Source organism: Asterias amurensis, chromosome 6 (assembly GCF_032118995.1).
Source record: "Asterias amurensis chromosome 6, ASM3211899v1".
Classification (NCBI taxonomy): domain Eukaryota; kingdom Metazoa; phylum Echinodermata; class Asteroidea; order Forcipulatida; family Asteriidae; genus Asterias; species Asterias amurensis.
Genome location: NC_092653.1, coordinates 2,220,812 through 2,246,695, shown reverse-complemented (window position 1 = coordinate 2,246,695; position 25,884 = coordinate 2,220,812). Strand labels below are relative to the sequence as shown.

Sequence of the window (25,884 nt, the reverse complement as noted above, 5' to 3'; positions counted from 1 at the left end):
CAACAATGGATTCAATTCTAAGCTGAATGTGGAAATTTTTTGTTTAAAATAACAAATTTGTCTGATTAATCTTAAAACATGAAACATCAACTATACGTTGATTTGTATATTTCGCCGGGTTAAAAGCAATGTGTGTGACTCAAAAACCATACACGACTAGTCACTGTTTTGCTACCGTATGATGAAACGCAGGGCCAACACTGACAGTTAGATTTCCCCAATCTGGCGACAGATGTTTCGTTTTTAAGTAATCATCATTTATCCTTGATTATTTCCGATGTTACTGTGGTAAAGTGAGTGAAATTTGACGGTCATGATGGCCGGTGTTTTCGACTTTGAGCTCAACGAGCCGGGAGCTCAAAACGCACCGCAACAGAACGTGTCTGATGATGACACACTGGAGGTGGGTGGTTCGGTTTTCAGTTTCAGATTATTCTGATCATTAATTTTAGTCACAAGATTGGTATCACATTATAAGAGTAAACGATCTCGAAATGGATTCCCGTGAATTGGAGATGAAGTCTGTTTCCATAATCATGAAACAGCATATTAATAATTCGCTTAATTTTACTTAGTTTATTTTCATTTCTTAACTTTTAATTTAATTTAACTTATTAAAGCCATTGAACACTTTCGGTAAAGAGTATTGTCCAAAGGCCCACACTTCGTGTATCACAACTTATATATAAAATAACAAACCTCAATTGTTCATCGGAGTTGGGAGAAAATAATGGGAAAACCCACCCTTGTTTCCGCACGTTTCGCCGTGTCATGACATGTGTTTAAAATAAATCCGTAATTCTCGTTATCGAGAATTGAGTTTGTTTTAATGTTTTCTCAAAAAGTAAAGTGATTCATGGAATAATATTTCAAGAAAGAGAAGTCTTTCACCATTACCTTCTGTAAACCATGTAATTGTAAGTTATTTGTAAATCTGTGAACTTTTATTTTTGTTTCTGTTCCGAAAGTGTATAATGGCTTTAAGATCATTAATTTTCAAGTTCAGAAGTAGTCACTGAATCGGTGGTCAGATTTAATAGAAAATAATATGGTCCACCAGAAATCACATGATCACATGATAGGGACAGTTTAATTTAACATTTAGGGAAAGGTTTCTGTATGGCACCACCATTTTTTCATTTGATATTAATAATATAGTAATAGTAATTAGTATCTAATTTACCTCAATAATAATGAGATATCCCTTTCGAATAACTTTCCGTATGGCGGCAACACTTTTTTAACTCATTTTTACAAAAAAGGGGTATCTCATTGAGGTAAAGTAGAAACTATATTCTTTCATATCGAATGAAAAAGTGGTGGCGCCATACAGAAACTTTTCCTCCCTTTTTGTAAAAATGAGTGAAAAAGTGGTGGCGTCATACGGAAAGTTATCCCTCTGTTTGCTTTTGGTAACATTGGGTGAAAAAGTGGTGGCTGGATTAGCAGATTATATGGTACAGAATTCCAGAATTTTTTCCCTCAGTATTTTGTAGGCTATTAAAAATCCTTACTGAGTTACTTTTTTGTTGTGTCAACTAAGGTCCAGTGATGCCAACTTGCTTGCCGTTCCACCTTCCAGGTTGAAAGCTAGTGGGATAGAAGTTTCTCGGTTGCAGCCCCCTGCCTGTGGAACGGCTTGCCTCTCACCCTCAGATCACATCCTGACATTTCTTAATTCAATCCAATCTCAAAACTTACCTCTAGTCTTCAGTCAAGCCTACCATTAATTTTTCCCTTGGTCATATTTTAGCGCAGTGAATAGTTTTTTCTAGATACCAGCGCTTTATAAGATTTATTTTTATTATTATTACATTAGCAGACCAGTTTTTATATTGGTAGGTATAGTCCAAAATATCCTACAGAATTGACCATCAGATTGACTAATTGCGACCGGTCCAACATATGGAAATTATGTGCAATATTGCTCAATGGCCTTGTTATGACACAGGCAGGGTAGATAACGTGCAATTTCGACAATTTTTGGCAGACTGGTGATCAGATTTGCCCAATTTTTACCAGTTGCAAAAATAATCAAACATTCTAGAACACAGTTTGATCTTTAATGTGTAATTTGAATAACTTTACAACACTTCAAAACATCATCAATTCAAAAAAATATTTTGAAGAAACGATATAAACCAAAAGAAAATGCAAAAAATGCATTTCAAGGTGCTGCTACAAAGTTGATTTTTCAAATTTAGTTTTTGTAAATGGACACGTCTTGGTCAAACAAGCTCACATTCACAAAACTGATTAAACATGCCTTACATAATAAAGATTAATAGTTAGTTAAGATAAAAACTAATTAGTCTAAGAATTAACAAGATTATCAACTTGTTTTTGTTTTTTATATATGCTACACAGGAGCAATACCTCACAGCTAGCTCGGGCTCCTTACCAGAGTAAGTAACATTCAAAATTAATCCCAAATCCATCTGTTCTAAAGATTGCTTTAAATGGGATCAGCCATTACAATAATTAGAGTCCAACAGTTTGGGTGTTGAGTTACCATAATTATTGTGTTGGACTGAGGACTGCACCAGTAAATTATGCTTTACATGGGATTAGGCATAGATCGTACCACAAAACTCAGATTCCAACAGTTTTGATGTTGAGTTACCACCATGGTGTTGGACTGAGGGTTGCATCAGTAAACTGGTCAATTAGTTATCTATTAGTAATGGGCCATATTTTTGACCGCGTGAGGGTGCTCTCAATCACTTCCTTGGGTATATTCATTCATACCCAAAACTAGGCCTGGGCGAATTATTCGAATATCCGGTTAATGACGAATAGGTTTTCCTATCTGTAACTGCGAATGCCTTTTTTTTCTTAACCGGATATCCGCATAGGGCGCGAATAGCTATTTATAAACCGGATAGTTCTGTAATTACAACCAAGTAACCGGATATTCTTTAATATCCGAATATCCGCGGACGTCGGGCGACAACTGACATGAATGTTTTGTCTGAATCCTAATGAAACTTCTATTAAGACAGCATAAAACAGCATAAATTAAATATTTAACTATGCTCACCTCCGTGAAGAGTTAAAACAATGACATTTCTGACGTAATTTGTTCAAAGATTACAAAAGTTTTCCTTCACGTAGAGTCATTCACGATCAAAAGAAAAAGCAAATCGCCATCTTTAAATTAGATCCGGTCATTTTTATGAATGAACCGAGTGACACTGTCTAAAACTAATATCAATCCGCCCAGAAGATCTCATTCACAAACGAACAGCCCCCTCTAGCGAAAACAAAAATATTTTTTAAATTTTTTTTTATATAGCGCCCTCTAGCGGCGAAAAAAATTATTCGAATAGCCGGTTAATTTCGGATAGTTGGCCAGCAGTATCCTAATAACAAAATTTCACTATTGGCCCAGCAATACCCAAAACAGTTATTAAATACTGGAACACATTACCACCCCAGACATGTAATCCGTCACAGACAATAAGACTTTTAAAGAGGCTGTTTTAATCCACCTGTAAAGCAATTTCAAACTACGGCCCAACAAAAGTGACAGAATGCCTATAAGTAACTGTCACAAGTTTTTAATTGTAAAATATAGGATGGCCCCTGAACAATATTGTAATGTTAATAATAATGGACAAATTAATGCCCCTTGACTGTCATACATGTACATTGTAAATGACACTCCTGGCATTGAAATATCCAATTTGGCGGAGCTTGTTGGGCCTTGTCAAGAATGATTTTATAAAAGAAATTAACACACAGAAATTATGCTGATTTAATATATCCATTACCTTTACTTTATGTTTGTTGACCTTTAAGTTCTAGTATGAGAGTGGAATGACTCTGCTTGTTTTATGATTTACAAAGTACTTCGCTAATGAGATTGTTGACAAGTGAAGTTTACACCATGCTGTAAAAAACAATTCGAACAATTTAACCTTGAAGATGTTTGCATTCTTAGATAGAGGTACACTGCAAGGTTTAGTACTTGTATGCAATGTACATGTACACAAACATCTAAACATGTGTTGTGATTGGCATGTGTTCCAATCTGTTCATATATTTTTGTTTAAAGGTGGAGTCATAGATTGGTTTTTGTTAACCTAATGCTTAGGCCAATTTATAGAAAAAAAGATATAGTAAAAATCACATTTTGAAATGTTCAGCTGATCGGGTTTTCAGTTCCTGCAAGACTCCCTCCCCAAAACTGAAAGTTCCTCCCTTGTCGTCCACTTGGGTTCTTAGCTAGTACAGTAATTAAAGTCACTTTTCTGAGACTCCTTGGCTTTATAGTCAACATTTTTTGTTTGGTTTCACAGCGATGTAGAAATAGAACAGCTAGCCCTCTCAGAGCACACAGTCAACCCACATAATGAGAGGGTTGGACCAGAACACTTCCAACTTCTTAAAGTCCTGGGTAAAGGCGGCTACGGAAAGGTAAGATTCTAGCTCACTTAGAAAACAAAACTATCACTTGAAATTATGTATAAATTGATATCATGAGCGCTTAAAGCCCGACTCCTTCACCTTTGCCGAAATGAAGGAATTAGGATGACTTGGGCTATCAGGGCATTGCACTTAGAGGATCCAGAATGCACGAATGTAATGATGTAATGATGTAATGATAATTTTAGCTGAGATAAAAAGTACTTCAACTTTGAAGATTGTCTTTGATTTTTTTTTTATGGGCATCAAGGCCAGGGTTGGGAAACTAAGGCCCGTAACCCAGAATGAATTTCCAACCCTGGAATTATATCCAAGTGTTTTTGGGATTAAAGTCACACTTTTAAAACACCCTTATTATCTAGCGTGTGCCTGTAGCAGGGCTGCCAACCTTCGCTGCCAATCTTTCCATGATCTGATGAAGAAAATTATGTAACCTTTTTGTTCAATATTAAAGGGGGCCTGTTTTGAATGTGTTTCTAAATATCTCCCTGATTGTTGTTCAAAATCTTCCTGATTGCAAAAATGCAAATGAAATGCAAATGTTGCAGCTCTGCTTTGTAGTAGCTTCGCTCGGACCCAGCGGCCAGTCTATCCAGGACCGCTGGGATGGGCTAATCGCTTGCACAGATTCTTGTTCAGGAAGTACGTCATGCGTACAGTGCATAAAAATATGGTGCAGTGTGAGTGTGATGCATGATGGGACTGCGCATTATTAAACCAATGATAGTGCATGATACGTTTGCCCATCCCAGTGCCTTTGGTTAAAGCAAGGCGCTGGGGACGAGAGAATGTAGTAGCCTGAACTCGCGACATCACACTTCAAGGTTCATGATCATGAATTACGCCATAGATCTGCCTTGAGCCTATGTACATCCTTCCCCGCTCGTCATAATCACCTTTGACCTAGCAATCATTTCTCATGGAGATTCATACGTACAAAAAAAAAATAAAACAAATGCTCGCTGCTGTGTGCAGACGACCGAAAGTGCAGCAACCTCACCTCGGACCAATCAGAACACAGATATGAAGAGCTTACGATACCGCACATATTTTATCCAATCTAGTTCTGTAAAACCAATACCTGTCTTTGGGACAGGTCAATGCTTGTAATATGGTGTAACTGGCTAGGACTGTTCCAGCAGACGATTTCACGAAACTTTACGCAACTGCGTAAGTCCATATGCGCAACGTTTATGGCGTATTTTGCCTCTGTGAAGTATCGGGCCTGCACACCCTGTTTACAGTTCTGAGCTAATTTGGGTGGCCTTGTTGAACTCGCTACATCAGTCCACCTTTATTAACATTTATGTTGTCTTACTTTACAACTTACATCTCAAGAGGCTCAACTTCCTTCATTGGAATTCACTCTTCTCTCAGAAACTCAAGTAGTTGAATTATTTAAAGCGGCATTATTCATGCTGAATATGACCTTTGAAAGATTCCAGATTGCAGTATTGACTGCATTACAATCTTCCCATCTTAAAAGTTATTGACTCGGATCAAATCAATGATTTTCTCAAAGTTACGAATTGTTGTGCTGGGCACACAAATTACTGGTTTTTGAACTACCTGATTTATTTCTCATTCATGTGCGTGTATCATGGCATGAATGAAAAAGACCATACAAACATCAAACACATAGTTGCCGAAGTATCTTTAACCATAGAGAAAGGACCACAGAATGAGTTTCAACTTGCTTACTTCAAGCATAGAGAATAATGCTGTAGCTAATGCTGTTTTCTCTAAAAATGAGAAATCACTTTTGGTAGAATTTTCAGTTAGTTTTAAATGATGCATGACAACTATTTTGGATAAATGAACCCTACAAAAACAAACCTGTATTAGACTGATGCCTCATTTGAAAGGGCAAGAACATGTTGTTTTCTCCTTTGTGAAGTTCCCCTCTTTGAGGAAGTTATAAATGACTTGCGATATGTCAATAATTATATAGAGTTTACATTATTATAAGAAAATGTTTTGTTGCACTAACTGGCCATGAACTTCACTCTTGAAGGGGCGTGCTATAGCATGGGGCACCCTACATGTATGAGGAAAATGTTAGTTTGTTTTGAAACTTTGCAAAGGTCACCACAGCAAAAGCACATCAGGGCACCACGGCAATTGCTGTGGCTACCGTGGGTTATATCCAGGCCTGCACTACTTAAGAACACAGGGACCTTAACAATGTGCACACTAGTAGGACGTCAGCCTAGGTTTAGTGTAATGGAGACTGAAGTACATGTATTCTACGACTAGGGCTAATGTAAATATTCAATATGCAAACATGCTATGGTGTCTGAAGTTTACCACAATGTCCGGTTTTTAATACCTTATCTCAAAAGTACACGATGGGAATGGTAACTAAAACTAGGTAGGTTTGTTGTGCTGAATGCTGAAATCCATTGTATACATGTACCATACATTGATTACACAATGTCAATATTATGGGTTCAAATTCTGGAGTCAAGTGGTAATTTACAATGTAAATCATATTTTGTACTACCAGTATGGCAGTTGTAATGAAAACTGTTTCCCCCCCCCCCCCAGTTTTAGATCACATTTATTTGGTTAGATTCGGTATGAAACCGATGTTTGAACCGCAATATTACAGAAAAGCCCTTTTTTCAAAAATCCCCACAGATTATGTGTTATCCGTGTTATTTAAACCGCATGAATACGTAGAACCCTTGAACTGACTTCAAACATGACTTCTGTCATTTTAGTATTCAAAACACATGCAGAGCTAACATCTCTTCCCTGATTCTAAAGAACATTTCCTCACATACACACAAATATATGTTTATTCCTGTGAATTTATCAGCTGATTTTTTTTATCTTTTTTTGTCTTTTACTAATTTATTTCAAAATGGAGGTTTTTGTGGTTAATAGCCACTTCCTGTTTTTTGTGCAATACTAATTGGATATTTTGCATTTGAATGCCCTATTTTGCATTTGAATTCCCTAATTTTATTTGTTAGTGTTTAAAAAAGAGAGGTAACTTCAGACGAAACCACTGACCCAAACTGAGTTTTGGATTCTTTGATTAAAATCTTGATGTATTTGTTGAGTGTAATAAACAATGCCATGACATCTGTCTCTAAGTTTGGTCGATAAGTCAACAATAATATTTTTATGTCACGTGTGTGAACAAATTTGTGCAGATTCAGCACTTCTCAGCCATATTTCTACCATATTTCAACTTGTAAATTTTCTAATCCTAGGACTCAAATAAACTTTTCATTTGTTTTTGAACTGGCAGGTTTTCCAAGTCCGAAAGATTAAAGGCACAGATCCCGGGAAGATTTTTGCCATGAAGGTCCTAAAGAAGGTAAGAAAGGCATTATTTTCTTTTTCTTTTTTCTTTCTTTTAGTAGAAAAGTGTGTTTTACATGAGTAGGAATGGTACATGTACTTGGAAGAGAAAGCAATATGACAGGTTCTTTCCATCAAGGGATTCTGTCATTTCATTTTGAATTTGGGTTGTGAAGCCAAAGACTAGGCAATACACCGATCCATTAAGCCAGGCCCAATTATCATTGACCAATCAAAACCGCGAAATCTGATCACCATTTGAACCGTTTGGTGATCTTTGCACTAATGGTGATCGGGTTTCGCGGCTGTGATTGGTCAACTGGTAAGGAGGCGGGGCATAATGGATCGGTCTATTACTCAAATGGAGAGCAGATTTATAGGGAATTTTCAGTTTTAGATGTGGGAGGAAAAACCACAGAGAATCATAACTGGGAAAACCCACGCAGTCAGGTAGGGACTTAAAACTAAATCCATGTACATGTAGTGCATCTGTCATGATGTGAACCGGGGGTCGCGGTCCGACCGTCCTAGTGGTGGGAGACGAAGAAAGATACCACTACACCAACCCAACCACTAAACCACAGCGGAATACTTAAGTTTTTTGTGTTTTTCTTTTATTTTATGTTTTTCCTGTTTGATTTTATTATCATTGTTCATTTTTCTTTGTCCAGGCTGTCATTGTGAGGAACCAGAAAGATACGGCACATACCAAGGCAGAACGGAATATTCTCGAGGCAGTCAGGCACCCCTTCATTGTTAAGCTACATTATGCCTTTCAGACAGGCGGGAAACTATACCTTATTTTAGAATATTTATGTGGTAAGTTTGACTGTGCTCAAATTGCCGGCTAGGGCTACAGCTTCGACTAAGGCTGGATCAGCCTGTCGTCTTGCGTTATTAGAGAGTTTTTGTTTTTGACGATGGATGGTTCTGCGACGGTTAGTAGTTTACAGCCATACGTTGTCGTTTTCAGCACAACGCAGATTCATCCCGAGTACTGTCATAGAAATTGAGGGACGACTGTCCTCAAAGCCGATGCATGCGCAGATGACGCCAAATGTCATCATAATTTTTTTTACCCATACACCGATGTGTGTTAGCACTGTATACTCAGTACTTTCCCCGAGTCCTGTGAAAAAAACATCTCTTATGTCATCATAACTGCCACAGAACCATCTGTCATTGAAAACGAAATCTCTCTAATGTATTCATGTAGGACGGCATCACCAACAGAAGTAGCTGCCAATCAAATAGGTACGGCCTTTCTTTATGATCAGATTGTTGTTCCAATGTCATCTTTGAATTTGTGATGAAAATGTCGAGTGAATTTAAAAACAATTAGGAATGCAAATGCAAGGACTAGCAGCCAATTTGCTCATGCTTTAACTTTATGTAAATGTCAAGGAGAGAAAAGGACAAAATAATATGAAGTTCGGTGAACCGTTTTTACTAAGGGGTCATTCAGAATAGTCAGTGTTAAAAAGAAATTGAAATTGTTGGAGAAGGGGATCAACAAAGAATATCGCACTATGCGATGTCAATATGGCGGCGCCCTGAAATGAAGATGGCGACACATGTTTTTGTTGTATGTATATACTATTCTGTACATCATGACATCAAATAATGATCTTTGTTATTTCAAATCGGCATTATCAACCAACGAATATACACTGTAATTATGTTTGTGACACAAAAATAATACCGTATGCTTGTCCGCCATTTTGAAAACCACTCGCCAACACCTCAGAAGTATGTTCGCGTAAATTAGCCAACGTTCGCCAACAGTGGCGCACAACGCGTTCCACTTGAAGTTGTTGGCAAACGTGTGCAAATGTTGGCAACATTTGCGCGAGTGGAACGCACCCCTGTATTAGCTTTCAAAGAGACAACTACTTTCAGATGCAATTTTGTTGCATATGACGAAGTAGTTTTTGCTATGAAAGCTAAAAATGCAGTTTGTCTTCAACTCCTACCACAATCTATTTTGTTTGATCAATTCAGTGTATTTGATCATTTTTCAACAATTGAACAACTTACAAATGGTGTTTGAAGCTTTGCATGGTGTGGAGAATAAGAGTAACTATATATATAAATATTAATAGTAAACTTGCGGGTACAACCATGGGTAAAATCTCTTTTCAAGGAGTGGTGGCGATGAAGCCGGTTTGGTCTCGACGTTTCAAACAGTATACTCTGCTCGTCTTCTTCGTCTTCTTTCTCCTGAAGACTAGCAGAGTATACTGTTCGAAACGTCGAGACCAAAACAGCTCTTTTCAGAGCCACCACTCCTTCAAAGAAGATTTTACCCATGGTTGTACCCGCAAGTTTACTATTCATATTTATATTTATAGTTACTCTAATTGAATTTATGTTGATGACTTCCAGACACAAATCAACATATTATATTTAATGGTTGTTTTTTTAGTCTGTCAGAGCTCTTAGGGGATTTTCTATAATAAATAATAATGTATTGATTGTTATTCCTCCGCAGGTGGAGAGCTTTTTATGCATTTAGAGAGAGAAGGGATATTTATGGAAGATACAGCATGGTAAGAAATATGTTTGAAATTGCCTTGCCAATTTGATTAAACGTCAAGTCCTGTGTAGAAACATTAAATAAGGAACTGGATTAATTGGTATAGAGTTGGCGACTGGGATTAGACATTGAGTCCTGTGTAGAAACAGTGAACAAGGAACTGGATTACTTATTGGAATATAGTTGCCCATTGGATTAGACATTGAGTCCTGTGTATAAGCAGTAAATAAGGAACTGGATTACTTATTGGATTAGAGTTGCCGATTGGATTAGACATTGAGTCATGTGTAGAAACAATAAAGAAGGAATCGAATTACTTTTGGGGAAAGTTACTGGTTTGTTGCAGGCATCCTTGATTTAAGCTTTTCTCTTTGTAAAGTTTGTTTTATTTCAATTTTATTGGATTAAGTGTAGTGATGTTTGAAGCTTTGCATGGTTGTGGTTCATATGGTGTTGGACTGAGGATTGCACAAGTAAACTAAATATGCTTTACATGGTATCAGGCATACATGTATCCCCATAATCAGACTCAAATCTTTTCCTTTTTTCGAGGGTGGGGGGGGGGTGAGAAGGTGGGTGGTTGAAACTAGAAACACCTTGTATTCCTTGGCAATTCGGTGCATTGTGAATGTACATGTAGTCAAGCAACCTGTCCACCTGTTTGCTTTGTGTGATTGATTGAATGATTTTGTCTGGTTCTTTTCCCTGCAGTTTTTACCTGTCCGAGATTACGTGTGCACTTGAACATCTACACAAGCAGGGAATTATCTATAGGGACCTTAAACCAGAGAATATCATGTTAAATAAACAAGGTAAGTAGACTTCTTTCCAAGACCAGTTTAGAACTTACCCAGTCAATTTTTGTTGTGGTTTATTACTTGACATTTAATATTATTAAGGATCTCACCGTGCAATTTTGATCCTCCTCGGGAGTAGGATTAAAGCGGGATCTGATCGCCCTTGTGGATTAATGGGCGATCAAAAGTCTAATGGGAACGCAAAGGGCGATCAGACCCTGCAATTTGCTAGCAAAACAATGTTTTTTGAACCCACTTCTGTTCCCAAAAAGGGGGATCAATGCGCGATCATACTCAAGTGGGAAGGCGATGGCGATTTCACCCCTGCAACTAATCTTGTTGCGGGATCCTGATCTCGCAATTGTGGATCCAGTGGGAACGCGGTCCGGAGGTCGTTAGTTCAAACCCAAAACAGTTTTAAAATATTACCCAGTCAGTTTCCGTTGTTGTTTAAAGGCAGTGGACACTATTATACAAATATTGACTGCTTCGAGTGCTATGGTTAAAACTATGACTCCCGAGGTGATCCACGGAGCGTTCTATTTTCCCGAGGTGAAGCCGAGGGAAAATAGAACGCTCCGGGGATCACCGAGGGAGTCATAGTTTTTAACCATTGCACGAGTAAAAGCAGTCAATATTTGTTTTATAACACCCCAAACATTTCTAAAACCTGTAGTATTATTATTAAGTTACAGACCTGAATGCTACAATCCACGGACGACGCGAACACAGATTGCAAACACTTTTACCTACTGTGTTGCATGTAGTGTCGGACAATCCGAAATGGTTACAGACTATTAATTTGTCATCCTTGTACACGCAACGGACGTCTGGGTACTGCACGCCGTGTGCTAGTCTGTCGGACTAGCGCACGGCGCCATGTGCTAGTCTTCGGACTAGCGCATGGCAAACCGACGCTCTATCACACGGCCGTCGTCTAGCAAAACTAAGACATGTCATGTGACGCGCTCTAAACCAATGAGCAGGCACAATACTTGCAAGGGGTGTTATAATGTTACTTACATGTACATTGTGAGAAGCGGCTCCCTGTGAAGTAACTAAAGAAGTAATTTTGCACAAATTTGATTTCGAGACCTCAAAGTTAGATTTTGAGGTCCCGAAATCAAACATCTGAAAGCACACAACTTCGTGTTACAAGGTTGTTTTTCTTCCGTTATTGTCTCGCAACTTCAACAACCCATTGAGTTAAAATTTTCACAGGTTGGTTATTTTGTGCATATGTTGAGATACACCAAGTGAGTAGACTGGTCTTTGACAATTACCAATAGTGTCCAGTGTCTTTAATACCAACAGTGTCCAGTGTCTTTAATACCCTTGTTAGTTAATAACAACAATATACGTTTTTAAACCTTTCACGTTCAAACTTATGTTTTTTGTTTTCATCTGTAGGTCACGTGGTGTTAACAGATTTTGGATTGTGTAAGGAGTCGCTGGAGGAGGGTTCTATGACGCACACATTCTGTGGAACGATTGAATACATGTAAGAAATCATATCAATGCCTTAGCCCTGGCGGCTTACACTTTCGTTTTGTACTACAGTGACGTCCTGGACATCAGGGTAAATTTCTGGGGCGGAAAATTTTCACAGCTTCATAACTCAAATCGTACCTGCAAGAAAGCACCAATTTCAACAGATTCACATTCCATGGCAGCATATGTTTTTCTGCGGTGGGTTTTGATCGTCATATATTCTTCACAAATCCGTCATTTTCATGAAATAATGCAGCTCCCAACGTTAAGGAATTCCCATTTTTGTCCGTACTCTCACAGTCTGCCGTGTGTACGCAAGACGCGCGACGTGCACATTTTGAATTGTGTTGGTAACGCTGTGTGCAGTCAAGATACGGTGACCAAGAATTCATGCGTCTACGCTTGCATCATGCGTCTTGCACGCGAATGTATACGCGTACGCACGACAACAGACAACACTGTGAGAAAACGATCGAAACGGGAATTTTTTAACGTTGGAAGCTGCAATATTTCACGAGAATGACGGATTTGTGAGGAAAATATGAGGACCAAAACCCACCGCAGAAAAATGTATGCCGTCATGGAATGTGAATCTGTTGAAATTAGTGGCTTGTTGCAGGTAAGATTTAAGTTATGAAGCTGTGAAATTGATGAGTCAATTCAGGAACAACTTACATCATGCGCTTGATATTGGACGAGAATAGTGGGTTTAGTGGGGGGAAAAAAATAAACATTGGGCTAGATACTTCATTCTCAAAATGGCAATACTTTTTTCCCTACGCTAGCTGATGAATCCTGGGTAAACAAATACTACTGTTTATAATCATTGTGTTCACATTCGACATTTTGTAATGCCCCAATAACCTTTCTCTTTAAATGTGTGTTTTGGTTTTTTGTTTTTTTTCATTTACAATATACGTGTATTTTATATATGTTTTCAGGATTACTCTTCACTGTTATAGTCTGCCATGTAGACTTGACAGTTTTCAAAGTAATAATGCGTTTTTTTTAAATTATGAAAAGGGATTGGAATAACTTTAACAGTTGATTGACATTTTAGGTATTGATTTCTCTCTATCAGGGCACCTGAAATCCTGACAAGAAATGGTCACGACAAGTCAGTAGACTGGTGGAGTCTTGGTGCTCTAATGTATGATATGCTCACAGGAGGGGTAAGTCAAGGAACTAGACTTGGACACTGATTAATTTAAGCAATGACATGTATTTTATGAATGGCATATTTTTTAGTTTGAAGTCTATAGGTTGTTCACAGATTAATCAAAGTAATTATTGTGGCGTGTCGTGGCCGAGCGATTAAGAGCACTGGCCTAAAGCTCTAAAGATTCTGATCAGCATGGGCTTAAGTTCTGGGCATGTCACTTGTGTCCTTGAGCAAGATACTTTACAACAGTTGCTTTGTCATTTGGATGGGACATTAAGCCTTAGGTCTTGTGTACTAGGATTTGAAGTGCACCTAAAAGAACCCAGAACATTTATTGTAAAAGAGCAGGGGCTAACCCCCAGTGTTTCTGGTCCCCAAGCACCCTTGTTTACAGGTTTCTCAAGGCTTGTGAGCTACAGTGATTAAGTTCACTTATGAGGCATCCTTGGATTTTATTTCAAGTAATATACAATAGTAATAATTTTGTACAAATTATTTCTTTCTTTTTCCCTTACCAACAGCCGCCCTTCACAGCCGAAAATAGGAAGAAAACAATTGATAAGGTAAAATAAATTGAACCTATATTTATCTATAAATGAACATTGATTCAAAAGTGGATCATGGATTATTTAACTGCTAGATAATGAAGTTGTATAATTATACAGCCAGTATCTGTGATGCTGCCTTCTAACAAACCACAACCACAAAAGTAAGTTGACTTCGGTTGACAAATTGCACCCTTTATCATTTCAAAAGTATCACTGCTTTAGTTTTGAGAGAAATTTCAAGCATGATATTCTTCCTACTTTAAAATGATTTCTGATTGTTTTGGTAAATTTCAGAAAAGGTTGTGATTAAATAACGTGAAAAGTCTATCAAAGCTTACACCATATATACTTGTAGGTCGGCTCTTGTACTTGATAAAATATTAGGCTCTGTTTTTTCAATGGCCAAATATGCAAACAAAAATCATTGCAAGAAACGTTGTGTAGGTTAAATAAGTAGCTTTCCCAATAACTAGTGTTTTGTTTTTCTCTGTAGATTTTAAAAGGAAAGCTGAACCTACCTCCATATTTAACTCACGATGCAAGAGACTTACTAAGAAGGGTAAGTTATTATGGTCAAGGGTCAATGTTGCAAGTTGACCTTTAACCTTAAGTTAGGGGTTTGAGCATAGGGCTTATTAACCCTGAGGCACTTGAAACTTTATTGATGGTTGCACGGTCTTAACATTAACACATGATGCAGTTTATAGAGGGCGCTGACACCTCAACGACCTTAGACTGCAATAAAAGGCTTAGCATCTGGCAATTACAGCATCTGCCGATTATCATAGCGTGACCAAAACAAGCATTTACATTTATAAGCTTTGTGATTGGGAGTGGTTCACAAATTCTTAATTTTGTGCAAGTAACCGGACGCTGAGTTCAAGTGTAATTCTCAGGTTTTCTTTATTATCTTACTTATTGATTATTTTTCCTGCGTGGACATATTTGTTCCAGATTTATGGCGATATCTCAAAAATGTCACAAATTCAAGTTTTCATGTTTTATTTTTATTGTATACATCAAGATTTATTTAGGATTAAAACAATCAAGTGGTTCGAAAAACCAAAGGTATATTTAACCTTTAAGGGTGAGTTTTACAGGTGCTTCTAAACTATAGGTGTGAAAATTTCATTTATAGTTTGATTTTCATCAGTCTGGTAAACTTGTCTACAGGCTCTATAATTATTGTGGTATTATTTCCCTTGCAGGGAAACCTGGACACACTCACTCAGACTCATATCCTGTTGACTTCCTCTTTGACTTGTGTGGTAATTGAGCACAAACCAACTAGTCAAAATTTACAGAATTGGTGTCAGTTGATTGTCAGATTGGTGTATGTTATCGAATAAATATGTACTTCACCATGCAATGCTTCAATGCAATACCACAGAACATGTAAATTATTGAATGCTGTTTGATACTTTCTCTCACTCAAACCTGTTTCAACATTTCGGTGAGATTTCCCAAGTGGATAAAAAGTCTTCTTTTTGTTGCCTTGACTTCTTCATTTATCATTCTGTTGAATATGAAACACTTCATAGAGGAACAGTTCTCGGAGGGAATTGGTTCTTGTACAAAATTATCACCAATTGAAGCTTGAGGACACTTTTTCCTTCTCTGATTTGTTCAGCACTTTAATCTCCCTGTAAAAGCGCTTTATAAATACTTGTTAAAAACAATTATTTTTAGTTATGAATAGTCTTTATTTATTGACTTTTTGCATGACATGGAACATACCTCCCTACAAGGCGCATCAACAATTTCCACCATTTTGGGAGTCAATCCTTATGTACATTTTGATTCCAAACTGGCGGACAGGATAGATGTGTTTAAATGAGCTTCACACCATGTAGAGAAATTTCAGACTTTTAGCCGAGTTCAGACTTTTAAAGTTAGACTTGTGAAGAAAATCAGCCATTAAGTTTTTGAAGTGTAAACAAATCTGCTCTTTTATCTACTTTTCTAGTGGTAAATAAACTGTTCGTAAAAAGCTCTGTGAAATCTGAAACCCAAGAGGTTTTTACCAAAAGGTGGATATGCCATTACTTTATCAAACCTCCCTAAAATTGTATATTTGGTTTGCGACCATGTGTGTATCTACTTGCCAGGTAGAGTTGTTCTTAGGGAACTGTCTTGCTTTATTTTACTGCCGTGGAGTAGATATTCAGAGGTTCGAGAGACTTCTCAGTTCTGAAAAGAATTGTCCTGCTTTTTAACTATTACCAGGGCGGATGGTATAGAAATTAGACTGGACTACTACTTTAGCTTATAGGATCGTAATTAACTGTACTGCCGAGGAGTCAGTTCTGAAATTGGTCTCAACTTTTCGACTAGCTTTCTCTAGATTATGTTTCAGTCTTTTGGGGCAGAAATGACTGTCACTCACCCCTGATCATGAAACGAGTCAATTGGTTTTTCTTTTTGACTTTCAGTTACTAAAACGTCCAGTAGCAGCGAGGCTTGGTAGTGGTCCCGAGGATTCTAAGAAGATTCGCGATCACAGCTTCTTCAGACATGTCAACTGGAACGATGTCTTGGCGTCCAAAGTAGAACCACCATTCAAGCCAATATTGGTCAGTTTAATTCACTATCTTGTTTTATTATTAACCCTCCTACTCTTGGTACCATTTTTCAGTGAGTTGACCAACCATTTGAAACCATTCAATTTTGTTTTGTTAGATTTTCCCATCAAGACACACACTGCAAGAAGACTGGAACTATCTGTTGCAAATTTTTTATCAACCAGAGTGCAATGCTTATGCCATTTTACCAGTAAAACTTTTCATACACCCTTCTTCTGGGGCCCAAGGTGAAGTACCCTCTGTTTAAATGCAAAATGTTGTAATAATCTCACAACTAGATCCCATTGAGTCTTTCTTGAAGACTATTTTTCTGATTGACCATGATTGATTAACCCTTTAGAGACCATAGCGGCAGTGGCAATAAGCAGCTTGTACCCAAATGCCAAGAGTGGCTGCAAACGACTGCAAGATTTGACCTACTTCCATTCACATAAAGAGGTCAAAGTAAAGGTCATGTCCAGATATGAAATTTTCCAAAGTACATGTAGGATGTAAACATAGTATCCGAACTCTAAAAACAAAACTAAATTTTCTGTTTCTTGTTATTTCTGTTGACATTTTTACTGACAAAATTTAAGTGCTAATGAAACCATATCTTTGATTCCATTTAGGCCAATGATGAGGACGTGAGTCAGTTTGATACCAAGTTTACCAAGGAGCCTCCAGTAGACAGCCCTGATGACTCAATGCTCAGTGAGAGTATGGACCAGATCTTCCTGGTAAGAATAATATTTTTAATAATAAGTATTTATAATAATAGCATCTTTAAAGCCATTAAACACTATTGGTAATAGTAAAAGATGAGTCTTCCCAATTGGTGTATCTCAACATTTGCATAAAATAACACACCTGGTGAAAATTTGAGCTCAATTGGTCACCGAGGTTGAAAGAAAAAACACACTTGTCACAAAGAGTTGTGTGCTTTCAGATGCTTGATTTCGAGACCTCAAAATCTAAATCTGAGGTCACGAAATCAAATTCGTAGAAAATAACTTCTTTCTCGAAAACTACGTTACTCCAGAGGGAGCCATTTCTCTCAATGTTTTACACTATCAACAGCTCTCCATTACTCATTACCAAGTAAGTTTTTTATGCTAATAATTATTTTGAATAATCACCAATAGTGTCCAGTGCCTTTGTATACATTTGGTAATCGCTCTTAAAATCAATGGCAGTACAAACCTTTGTTTAGAAACCTACAGCACTGTTTGGTAGAGTAAAGCATTTTCAGAATCATTTCATTTTGAAGTAATGTGCTTGTGAAAAAAGATTTGCCCCAAAATTTGAATCTGAGAGATTGTGTATTTATACTTTGGATGAATCCTCCTGCAGGGACAAACTCGCTCCGGATTTTTGGCAAGGTTTTTGTTCCAGAGATCTTGAAATTGATCAAGTCTATGGGTACTATGTTTACATTTCCTGATTTGCGTTTTTTTTATTGCAGGGTTTCACCTATATAGCGCCCTCTGTGCTTGAGAGCATGCAACGACCCCACTTGGTGAAAGCGAGGTCACCTCGAAAGATAACGGGTCAAAGTCCACATACACCCATCAGGTAACAAATGGAAAAGATTGATAGAAAATGTAACAAATTTAGGCTACGTTCATTTCAGGTTCCTTTTTCTTCTCTAATTTCCTGGGGTAAATTATGAAAAGATGCTGAATCCAACTGCAATTTTTACTCTCGCTACATCAAAAGACATAACCATATTTGGTGGCTGGGTTTGCGTAGTGGTATCTTTCTTCGCCTTCAACCTTTAGGACCCCAGTTCGAATCACACCGGGGGCACAATGTGCATTGGGTTTTCCATGGAATAATTCCCTGGGGTTTTCCTTCCACATCTAAAACTGAAACTTCATGTCTTCGTTTAGTGGGGTTCTTGGCTAGTGTATTGATTACGCTAACTTTTCTGAGAGTCCTTGGCTTCACAAAAAGAATAAATTCAGTTAAATGAAATGAAAAATGACATATTTATGGTCATTTCCAGTCAAAAGTGACACTCTGTTTCAATATAATTTCTGGCAATTTGTTTTTTAAGTATCTGGGGAGGTAGATCTGTATGCAATTATTTAAGGGGGTGTTTTGTTTGTGGTTTTATTTATGAGTTAGGGAGGCTGGCAAGGAAAAAGGAAACCAAAAGTGCCATTTGTTAACTGCCCCTTCACGTAATGAAACAAAGAAAATTTTTGTTTCCTTAAAGACACTGGACACTATTGGTAATTGTCAAAGACCAGTCTTCTCACTTGGTGTATCTCAACATATGCATACAATACCAAACCTTTGAAAATTTGAGCTCAATTGGTCACCGACGTTGCGAGATAATAATGAATGAAAAAACAACCTTGTCACACGAGGTTGTGTGCTTTTAGATGGTTGATTTCGAGACCTCAAATTCTAAATCTGAGGAATCGAAATCAAATTCGTGGAAAGATACTTCATTCTCAAAAACTATGTCACTACAGAGGGAGCCATTTTTCACAATGTTTTATATTGTATAACTGACGTACAGATCCTTGATTGGTGAAACTTACTTCACGTGACTTTCACTATTACTCCCATCCGCACCCGCGATTAAAAAGACCTATTCACCCATGGGGAACAGCATTTCCCATTCAACAGTTAGGATCATCCTTGTTCCCAATGTTTTTGAGCAGTACAGCGCCGCCGCGCTGCTGCTAAAACAAAGGAGCACCTGTGCAAAAGGTTGTGATCCGATTGCTATTAAATTTGTGCATTTTTCATAATGTTATACTTTTAATATACATCAAATGACAAGGATTTAGGTGTCAGTTATATAAAACAAATATTGAGTGGCTTTTAATTCGTGGAATGGAAGAAATATTATCGCTCGGTAAAATTTGGACTGTTCCATTTCACTCGGCTTCGCCTCGTGAAATGGAACAGTCCAATTTTACCTTGCGATAATATTCCTCCCATTCCACTCTGAGCCACTCAATATTTGTATACTATCAACCTCTCCCCATTACCTGCACCAAGTAAGTTTTTATGCTAATAATTATTTTAAGTAGTTACCGATAGTGTCCACTGCCTTTAAACCTCTGTAAGGGTGACCACCATTTTCTTTGTGAAAGGAACGTGTCCAACTTTTCCTGCTATCCCCTTCATAACAATGCAAGTATTAGACTGACACCATTCAACAACAATAGCTTGTGAATATGTAGCATTCAAATAACAATGGTTTATTTTTATGTAGATTATCAGACTATCAAACTCTAATCCATTCCAATTTGTTTCTCTGCCCCGCATTGTTGCTTTCTTTATTTTCTGCTCGTTGTCGTTGTCTGGAACATGTTTGTTTTATTTCGCTACATTGATTTGCTTTGCTTGCCTGTACCACACCTTACCTTGCAGTAGCCCAATGAAGACGCCCTGCACACAGTTTGCATTTGATGAGGATCTTGAAACTAAGTCACCCGCAACGACAGACGAGGCTATGGACACATCTGAGACAATCACAAGGGCTGGATTTAGATAACCTGGGCTCTAATTGGTCCATTAGCATCATGTGGTATAAACTGAGACATTTGATTGGTCCATTAGCATCATGTGATAGAGACTGAGACATTTGATTGGTCCATTAGCATCATGTGATATAGACTGAGACATTTGATTGGGCAGTTAGCATCATGTGGAAAAGACTGAGACATTTGATTGGCTGAATGCTATTATTTTAACAAAGAGGTGGGTTGATATTGTAGCCAAGATGCATGGTGATCGGGATTTTGATATATGCTGTGCTGTGATTGGTCAGTGGAATTAGCAAGCACACATGTGATTGGAGGAATGTTGATTGTGACATGATTGGCAGGTACAGCTGATTGCATGTAAATATTCATCCACACAAGGTAGTCAATGGATTGAAAGGTGATTGGTTGGCTAGTGTCATGTGACCTTTGATCAGAAAGCCAATGATTAATTATTAGTTAAAATTACCTCAAGCTGATTGGTCAACTTTTATACTGTCTGCTAGTCAGATAGGGAGTACCGGTAAGAGCTGATTGGACAGCTGTTGTCACACGACTGTAACCATGTTAATTCATTGGCCTTCACATGTATTAAATATAAATCTGTTTGTATCAAATAATTTTTTATGTATTAACCAATCACAGATCACACCTTAAACAAGTTGATCATGTGATGTTATAAGCATATATAATTCCATAAATAATTTAAGACATTTTATTTAAATTTGTGCATAGACTTAGAGTCTTTACATTGGTATGCTTTTAGCAATAAATGCTTTTATTAAACACCAAGGAGTTGTTGAACATTCCTGAAGTAGAAAATTATTATGTAGAATTGAAAACAAAAATTCTCCTGATATAAACAAACAATTTGTTGTACTGTTTACTGATCTATTCCCATCTATGACTAAGGTACTTCTTGAACCACGGGTTCGGCTTTGTCACTGGCTTAAGTAGTGGCTATGGCTTAAACAGTAGCTCTGGCTTACTCTCAAGTTTGTTGTTGTAGCCAATGGCAGTTGGCCAATAGCCAAAGTTGCAGAAAAAGACGCTTCAATCTTGCACGGCAAAACTTATCGACTATAAATTACTTTACCTTGGCTGTGGCTATATCCCCACATCTGACTTTCACCACTAGTAAAAACCATAACAAAAACTAGTCAGTTTCAGACAACAACTTATAGATGGTGTGACCTATGTTTACATTCAAACCGCCCTCTGTTGACAAAACACTGTCCAAGTTATGTTTCGCCGGGCAAAAAGATGCGTAGTAATGGTAAGATTGCGTGTACTTTCTATCGCGCTGCCAAAACACCAAAGGTTTTTGGCGGGATGCGCGCGAATCATATTGTGGTTTCGTCAGAGGTCACATCGTCTATATGAAAACGTTTCATTGAGGAAAAACAAAATGGTGGATTGAGAGAAAGGTCCCTATAACCTTCTTACCAACAATTATAAATTAGAATCTAGGGTTTGTTTGTTCCATGTAGTCATAGTAACTCGGAAGCCACCTCCCAGAATCCATCAGAATATGTCTAGAACTAAAGCTTTTTTAACTATTTAAAATAGTATGCCTGGTCCCTGTGTCCAGCATTCTTAACTTGTCTATAATTTACTGAGTCCATCAAAAACTGAGAGGAACGATGGCGATGGATTTTTGAGTATTTGGGTCGGCTTTTGTCAAAGATTTATTCAAATTACTTGAAGTAGAATGAACTCTGGATTGTTGTAAATACTTATCATATACTGGTGCTTTTCATGTTTAAATCTAACTATCAATCCTTAATCTGTTTTAAAATTCTTCCTGCAAGCAATCTTTGCTGTATCAATGTCTAACTCATCTAACTGTCACATCATGTACAAGCTTCTATTGTAACTGCATACTAGTAGTTTATGTAGTTGTAACTTGGTCACACTTTATTCGGCTTGCAAGCACAAATATTCGCTTAGCGAAGAAATATTCTGTTTAGGTGGAACAGATTAGGGGGGGGGGGAGCTGCTTAAAATCACCACTACTATCTGCTTACTGTGCAAGCGCCGAACTTCTGTGCTGGTTGTGTAAGCGAAGAATGCCTATTAACGTGGAGTATGCACGCAAACAGGCACAAATTCCCTGCTAACTCGTGAAATGCGCATAACATAAGCGCTGAATTCCCTGCTTCCGTTAGCCCGATTCTTTGCTTATTGTAAGAAGAGCCATGAAATTTGACTCGGTAGACAAGCTCACATATTTTAATGTTGATGGTTTGTTCTCTCATGGTTCAATAATTTTGTTCTTCCTGACTGCTTCCATACTGGCACACACACCTCGATCAATCTGTGTGAATTTTTAAACTAAGCACAGGTTTTCTCTAGTCGGCTGCTTCTACCAAATACTGCCTTCAAATTAGACAATTTTGAACAAGAAGCCAAAGTGTCCTTTTCCGTGTGGAAATTACGGATTTTCTTGTAACGGTTAAAGGAAAGTACAGTATTGGTTTTAATGCAACATAGGCCAACCAGTGATGGAACAACTAAACGTCTCAATCAGTTTGCTCTGATCTTCGGAAGAATTGGTTGAAAATTTTATGTAATTTGTTTGTCTAACCCAGTGTAACAAAGTAAAGGTTTTAAATTTTTAATTGATGTCCATTGTAAAAAGTTTGTCGATCAGGAAATGATAAAAGAACATAAATTTGTCATGCTGCAAAAAGAAAACTCTTTACAATTGATTGTGGAGTTTTAACGGTTGAGAAAAATTATTGTGAGATAAGATGAACTTATCGGATAAAATCTTCGTCCATTGCGTTTCTTTATAGCACATTCTACTCCTAGCAATTCTTTGTGTTTACAGAAGGAAAAATTTCTTGGTTCTTGTCAGTTTGTGCAGTTGTGCTCACCATTCTCCTCGCGTACAGGGTCCTGCCATATTTCTGCGCAAGCTGTTTAACCAAAGATTGTTTGGCAACATGAAGTACATACTGCATAAGCACAAATTTCTTGCTAACTGTGCTTGACCAGGGGTAATAATGTGGAAGCGCTTTGAGACACCCTTCAGGTGTTTAAAGCGCTTTATAAAAAACTTACTATTATTAATGTTATTATTTTTTAATTATTATTATGATAAGTGGCTTTATCTGCTAAGGGTAAGCAGAAGCCATAAATTAAGCACAGAATAATGGCTCTAATTGGTAAGCATCAAATTCCTTGGGACATGCAATATGCATGCTCTCATTTCAACATTTCTACTTATATTACAAAATGTGAGTTTATGTCAAAAGACAACTTCATATAAAAATAAATTTTCCTTAGTTTGTTTTTCTCTCAACTGAATAATTTTGTGTGGTTTTTGTATAAAAGTTCATATAAACTTCATATAAAAATAAATTTTCCTTAGTTTGTTTTTCTCTCAACTGAATAATTTATTTTGTGTGGTTTTGAGGGCTAGATAAATATCTTCTGATCACGTACAACATATCAGGAAATTAAATTGTGTCTGTTCTTTTTAAAGTACAGAAATGTTTCACTTATTTTGTCCTATTTAAGAGCAGTGATCTGAAGAAGTATTAACATACGCAAAATTGGGAACGTGTCTTTAAAACTAAGTGTTGAAGTAATTTGAATTGACAAATAAGGGTCAGTAATTTGATTCAGAACAAGTAATCTGGGCCCAATTTCATGGCTCTGCTTACCGCCGAATTCTGCGCTTACGATCACGATTCCCCGCTTACGTGCAAGCGCCGAATTTCTGCGCTAGCCTTGTAAGCGTAGAATGGCTAGTAAAGTGGAGTACGCACGCGCAGAAGCCAAAATTTGCCGCTAACCCGTGAAATACGCTTGCCGTAAGCACAGAATTTACTGCTTCCGTAGGCGCCGATTCCGTGCTTACGGTAAGCAGAGCCATGAAATTGGGCCCAGTAGAGAACAATTGGCATATAGCGATTCAGAGATGATTATTATTTATTTTTTTCAATATTTCATCTTCTCTTCCAAAATCAAATATTGACCGAATTAAGTTTGATTATAGTTTTGAGTTAGCGTAGATATGTATCCAAGTTACATGTATATCCTGTTAGTCAAATGCTTGACACAATAAAGGTTTTATTATAAATAAAGGATTTATTATAAACTTTGGGGTGATTTAAAAACGTTCTTTATACAAATACAAATGCAGTTCTATAGATGGAGGAAAGACTATCGGACATAATGAGAAAGAGAAGTGGACAAATTTTAGTGTCAAAGTTAACTCTTTTTTATAAACTGTAACTATTGCTATGCTGGTTTGGAGGAATGAACTATGTGTGAACAACTCTCTAAACATCATAAGCCCTTAGGTGTAGAAAGTTTAAATAACCATATATTAATATACATGCCAAACTATGAAAAAATGATGACAAAACACTAACTATTCAAAGTTTTCTAGTTCGATAGTTTCATTTGTTAGTTGTCAGATGCGTTACTTCTTATAGAAAATAATGCATTTTCTTTGCTAACTTTTTTGTCTGATCTTATTAATTTATATATTATCATTATTACAACATTTTGTTTGAAATTTTGTTTGTTTGCTTTTTTGAGTTTTATATTTCTTTATTATTGGGGGGTTGGTGTGGAAATACTGATTTTTTTCCCCATTTGACGGTTATTTAATTAATTTTTCTCAGTGATTAGCAAAAGCACAAAAATACAATAATTTGATTGGAAAAGCTAACTTATTTTTGTTATAATCTAATTGAATGGAGTGTCAAACCGATTATATAATTTCAGTATAAGTATATGTATGAAAAAATGTGGAGTTTTTTTAAAACCGAATATTTGACTAAAATAAATTGCAAAATGTGCAAAAAATATTGTAACTTTTCCTCACATTATTTCTGGTCTCAATTTTTCTAGGTCTTCCAAAGATGTCTCAAATTCAGCATTTTGTAGCTTCATATCAATATTTGATTTGCATGCTCACCCTGATTTTCTTTGCAAAAATTGTCAAAGAGGAATTTCTCTTCATTGAATTTGCTTTCTGTGAAAACAGAAACAAATTGCTTTTACATGCATGATTTTCTTCCTATTTTAGTATTTTTCTGATTTCCTTGCCCGGTTTTAGAAAAATCTGAAAAATGTGGACTAAGAGCCTGAAAAGTTTTTCAAACCATACACAACAAGAACCAAATATCTTGCCTTGTGCTCAATCAAATAACCTTTTTCCAAAAATCAAAATATCATGCTGGTTTTTACAAGGCAAAACTGTCCCTTAAAGTTACTATAGTCCCTTATAAAGTTTTCCTTTGGTTGAACATTTATAGGAAACCTTTTTGCTTTTATGCAACTAAAACTTGTTTTCCATCATGATTGTGCTGGGAGTTGTTGGTCATTTCCCCCCACATTTTTACCAAATTTTACAAACTTGTTTTGTTGTTCCATTGTTTGGCTCAAATGGGACACCGTATTTTCTTCTGTAGCATGACTCGCGAGCTGAGTCTAGTGGTCGCCTCGCTTTGTTTTCTTTTGGTTTAGCAGCCAGATCGCGAGATATAGATGTGCGTTGCAAGAAGATGGCGCAGTTCAGGTTT

General features: G+C 37.1%; 1 protein-coding gene across 2 annotated transcripts; it reads left to right on the top strand.

Annotated features, from left to right (window-relative positions):
- Positions 1 to 142: 142 nt before the first annotated feature.
- LOC139938161 (ribosomal protein S6 kinase beta-1-like) lies at positions 143 to 25,145 on the top strand. Of its 2 annotated transcripts, none has more exons than XM_071933548.1 (15): positions 143 to 403; positions 2,368 to 2,405; positions 4,302 to 4,419; positions 7,688 to 7,756; positions 8,412 to 8,559; positions 10,232 to 10,289; positions 10,988 to 11,088; positions 12,484 to 12,574; positions 13,646 to 13,736; positions 14,248 to 14,289; positions 14,768 to 14,833; positions 16,707 to 16,847; positions 17,468 to 17,575; positions 18,301 to 18,410; positions 20,232 to 25,145. In XM_071933548.1, the coding sequence occupies exons 1-15, from the start codon at positions 314 to 316 to the stop codon at positions 20,350 to 20,352; spliced, it is 1,392 nt and encodes a 463-aa protein (XP_071789649.1). In that variant the 5' UTR covers positions 143 to 313; the 3' UTR covers positions 20,353 to 25,145. The 2 variants fall into 2 exon arrangements, with proteins under 2 accessions (XP_071789649.1, XP_071789648.1); XM_071933547.1 differs by having other exon boundaries at positions 145 to 403; positions 20,229 to 25,145.
- The last annotated feature ends 739 nt before the right edge of the window (positions 25,146 to 25,884 follow it).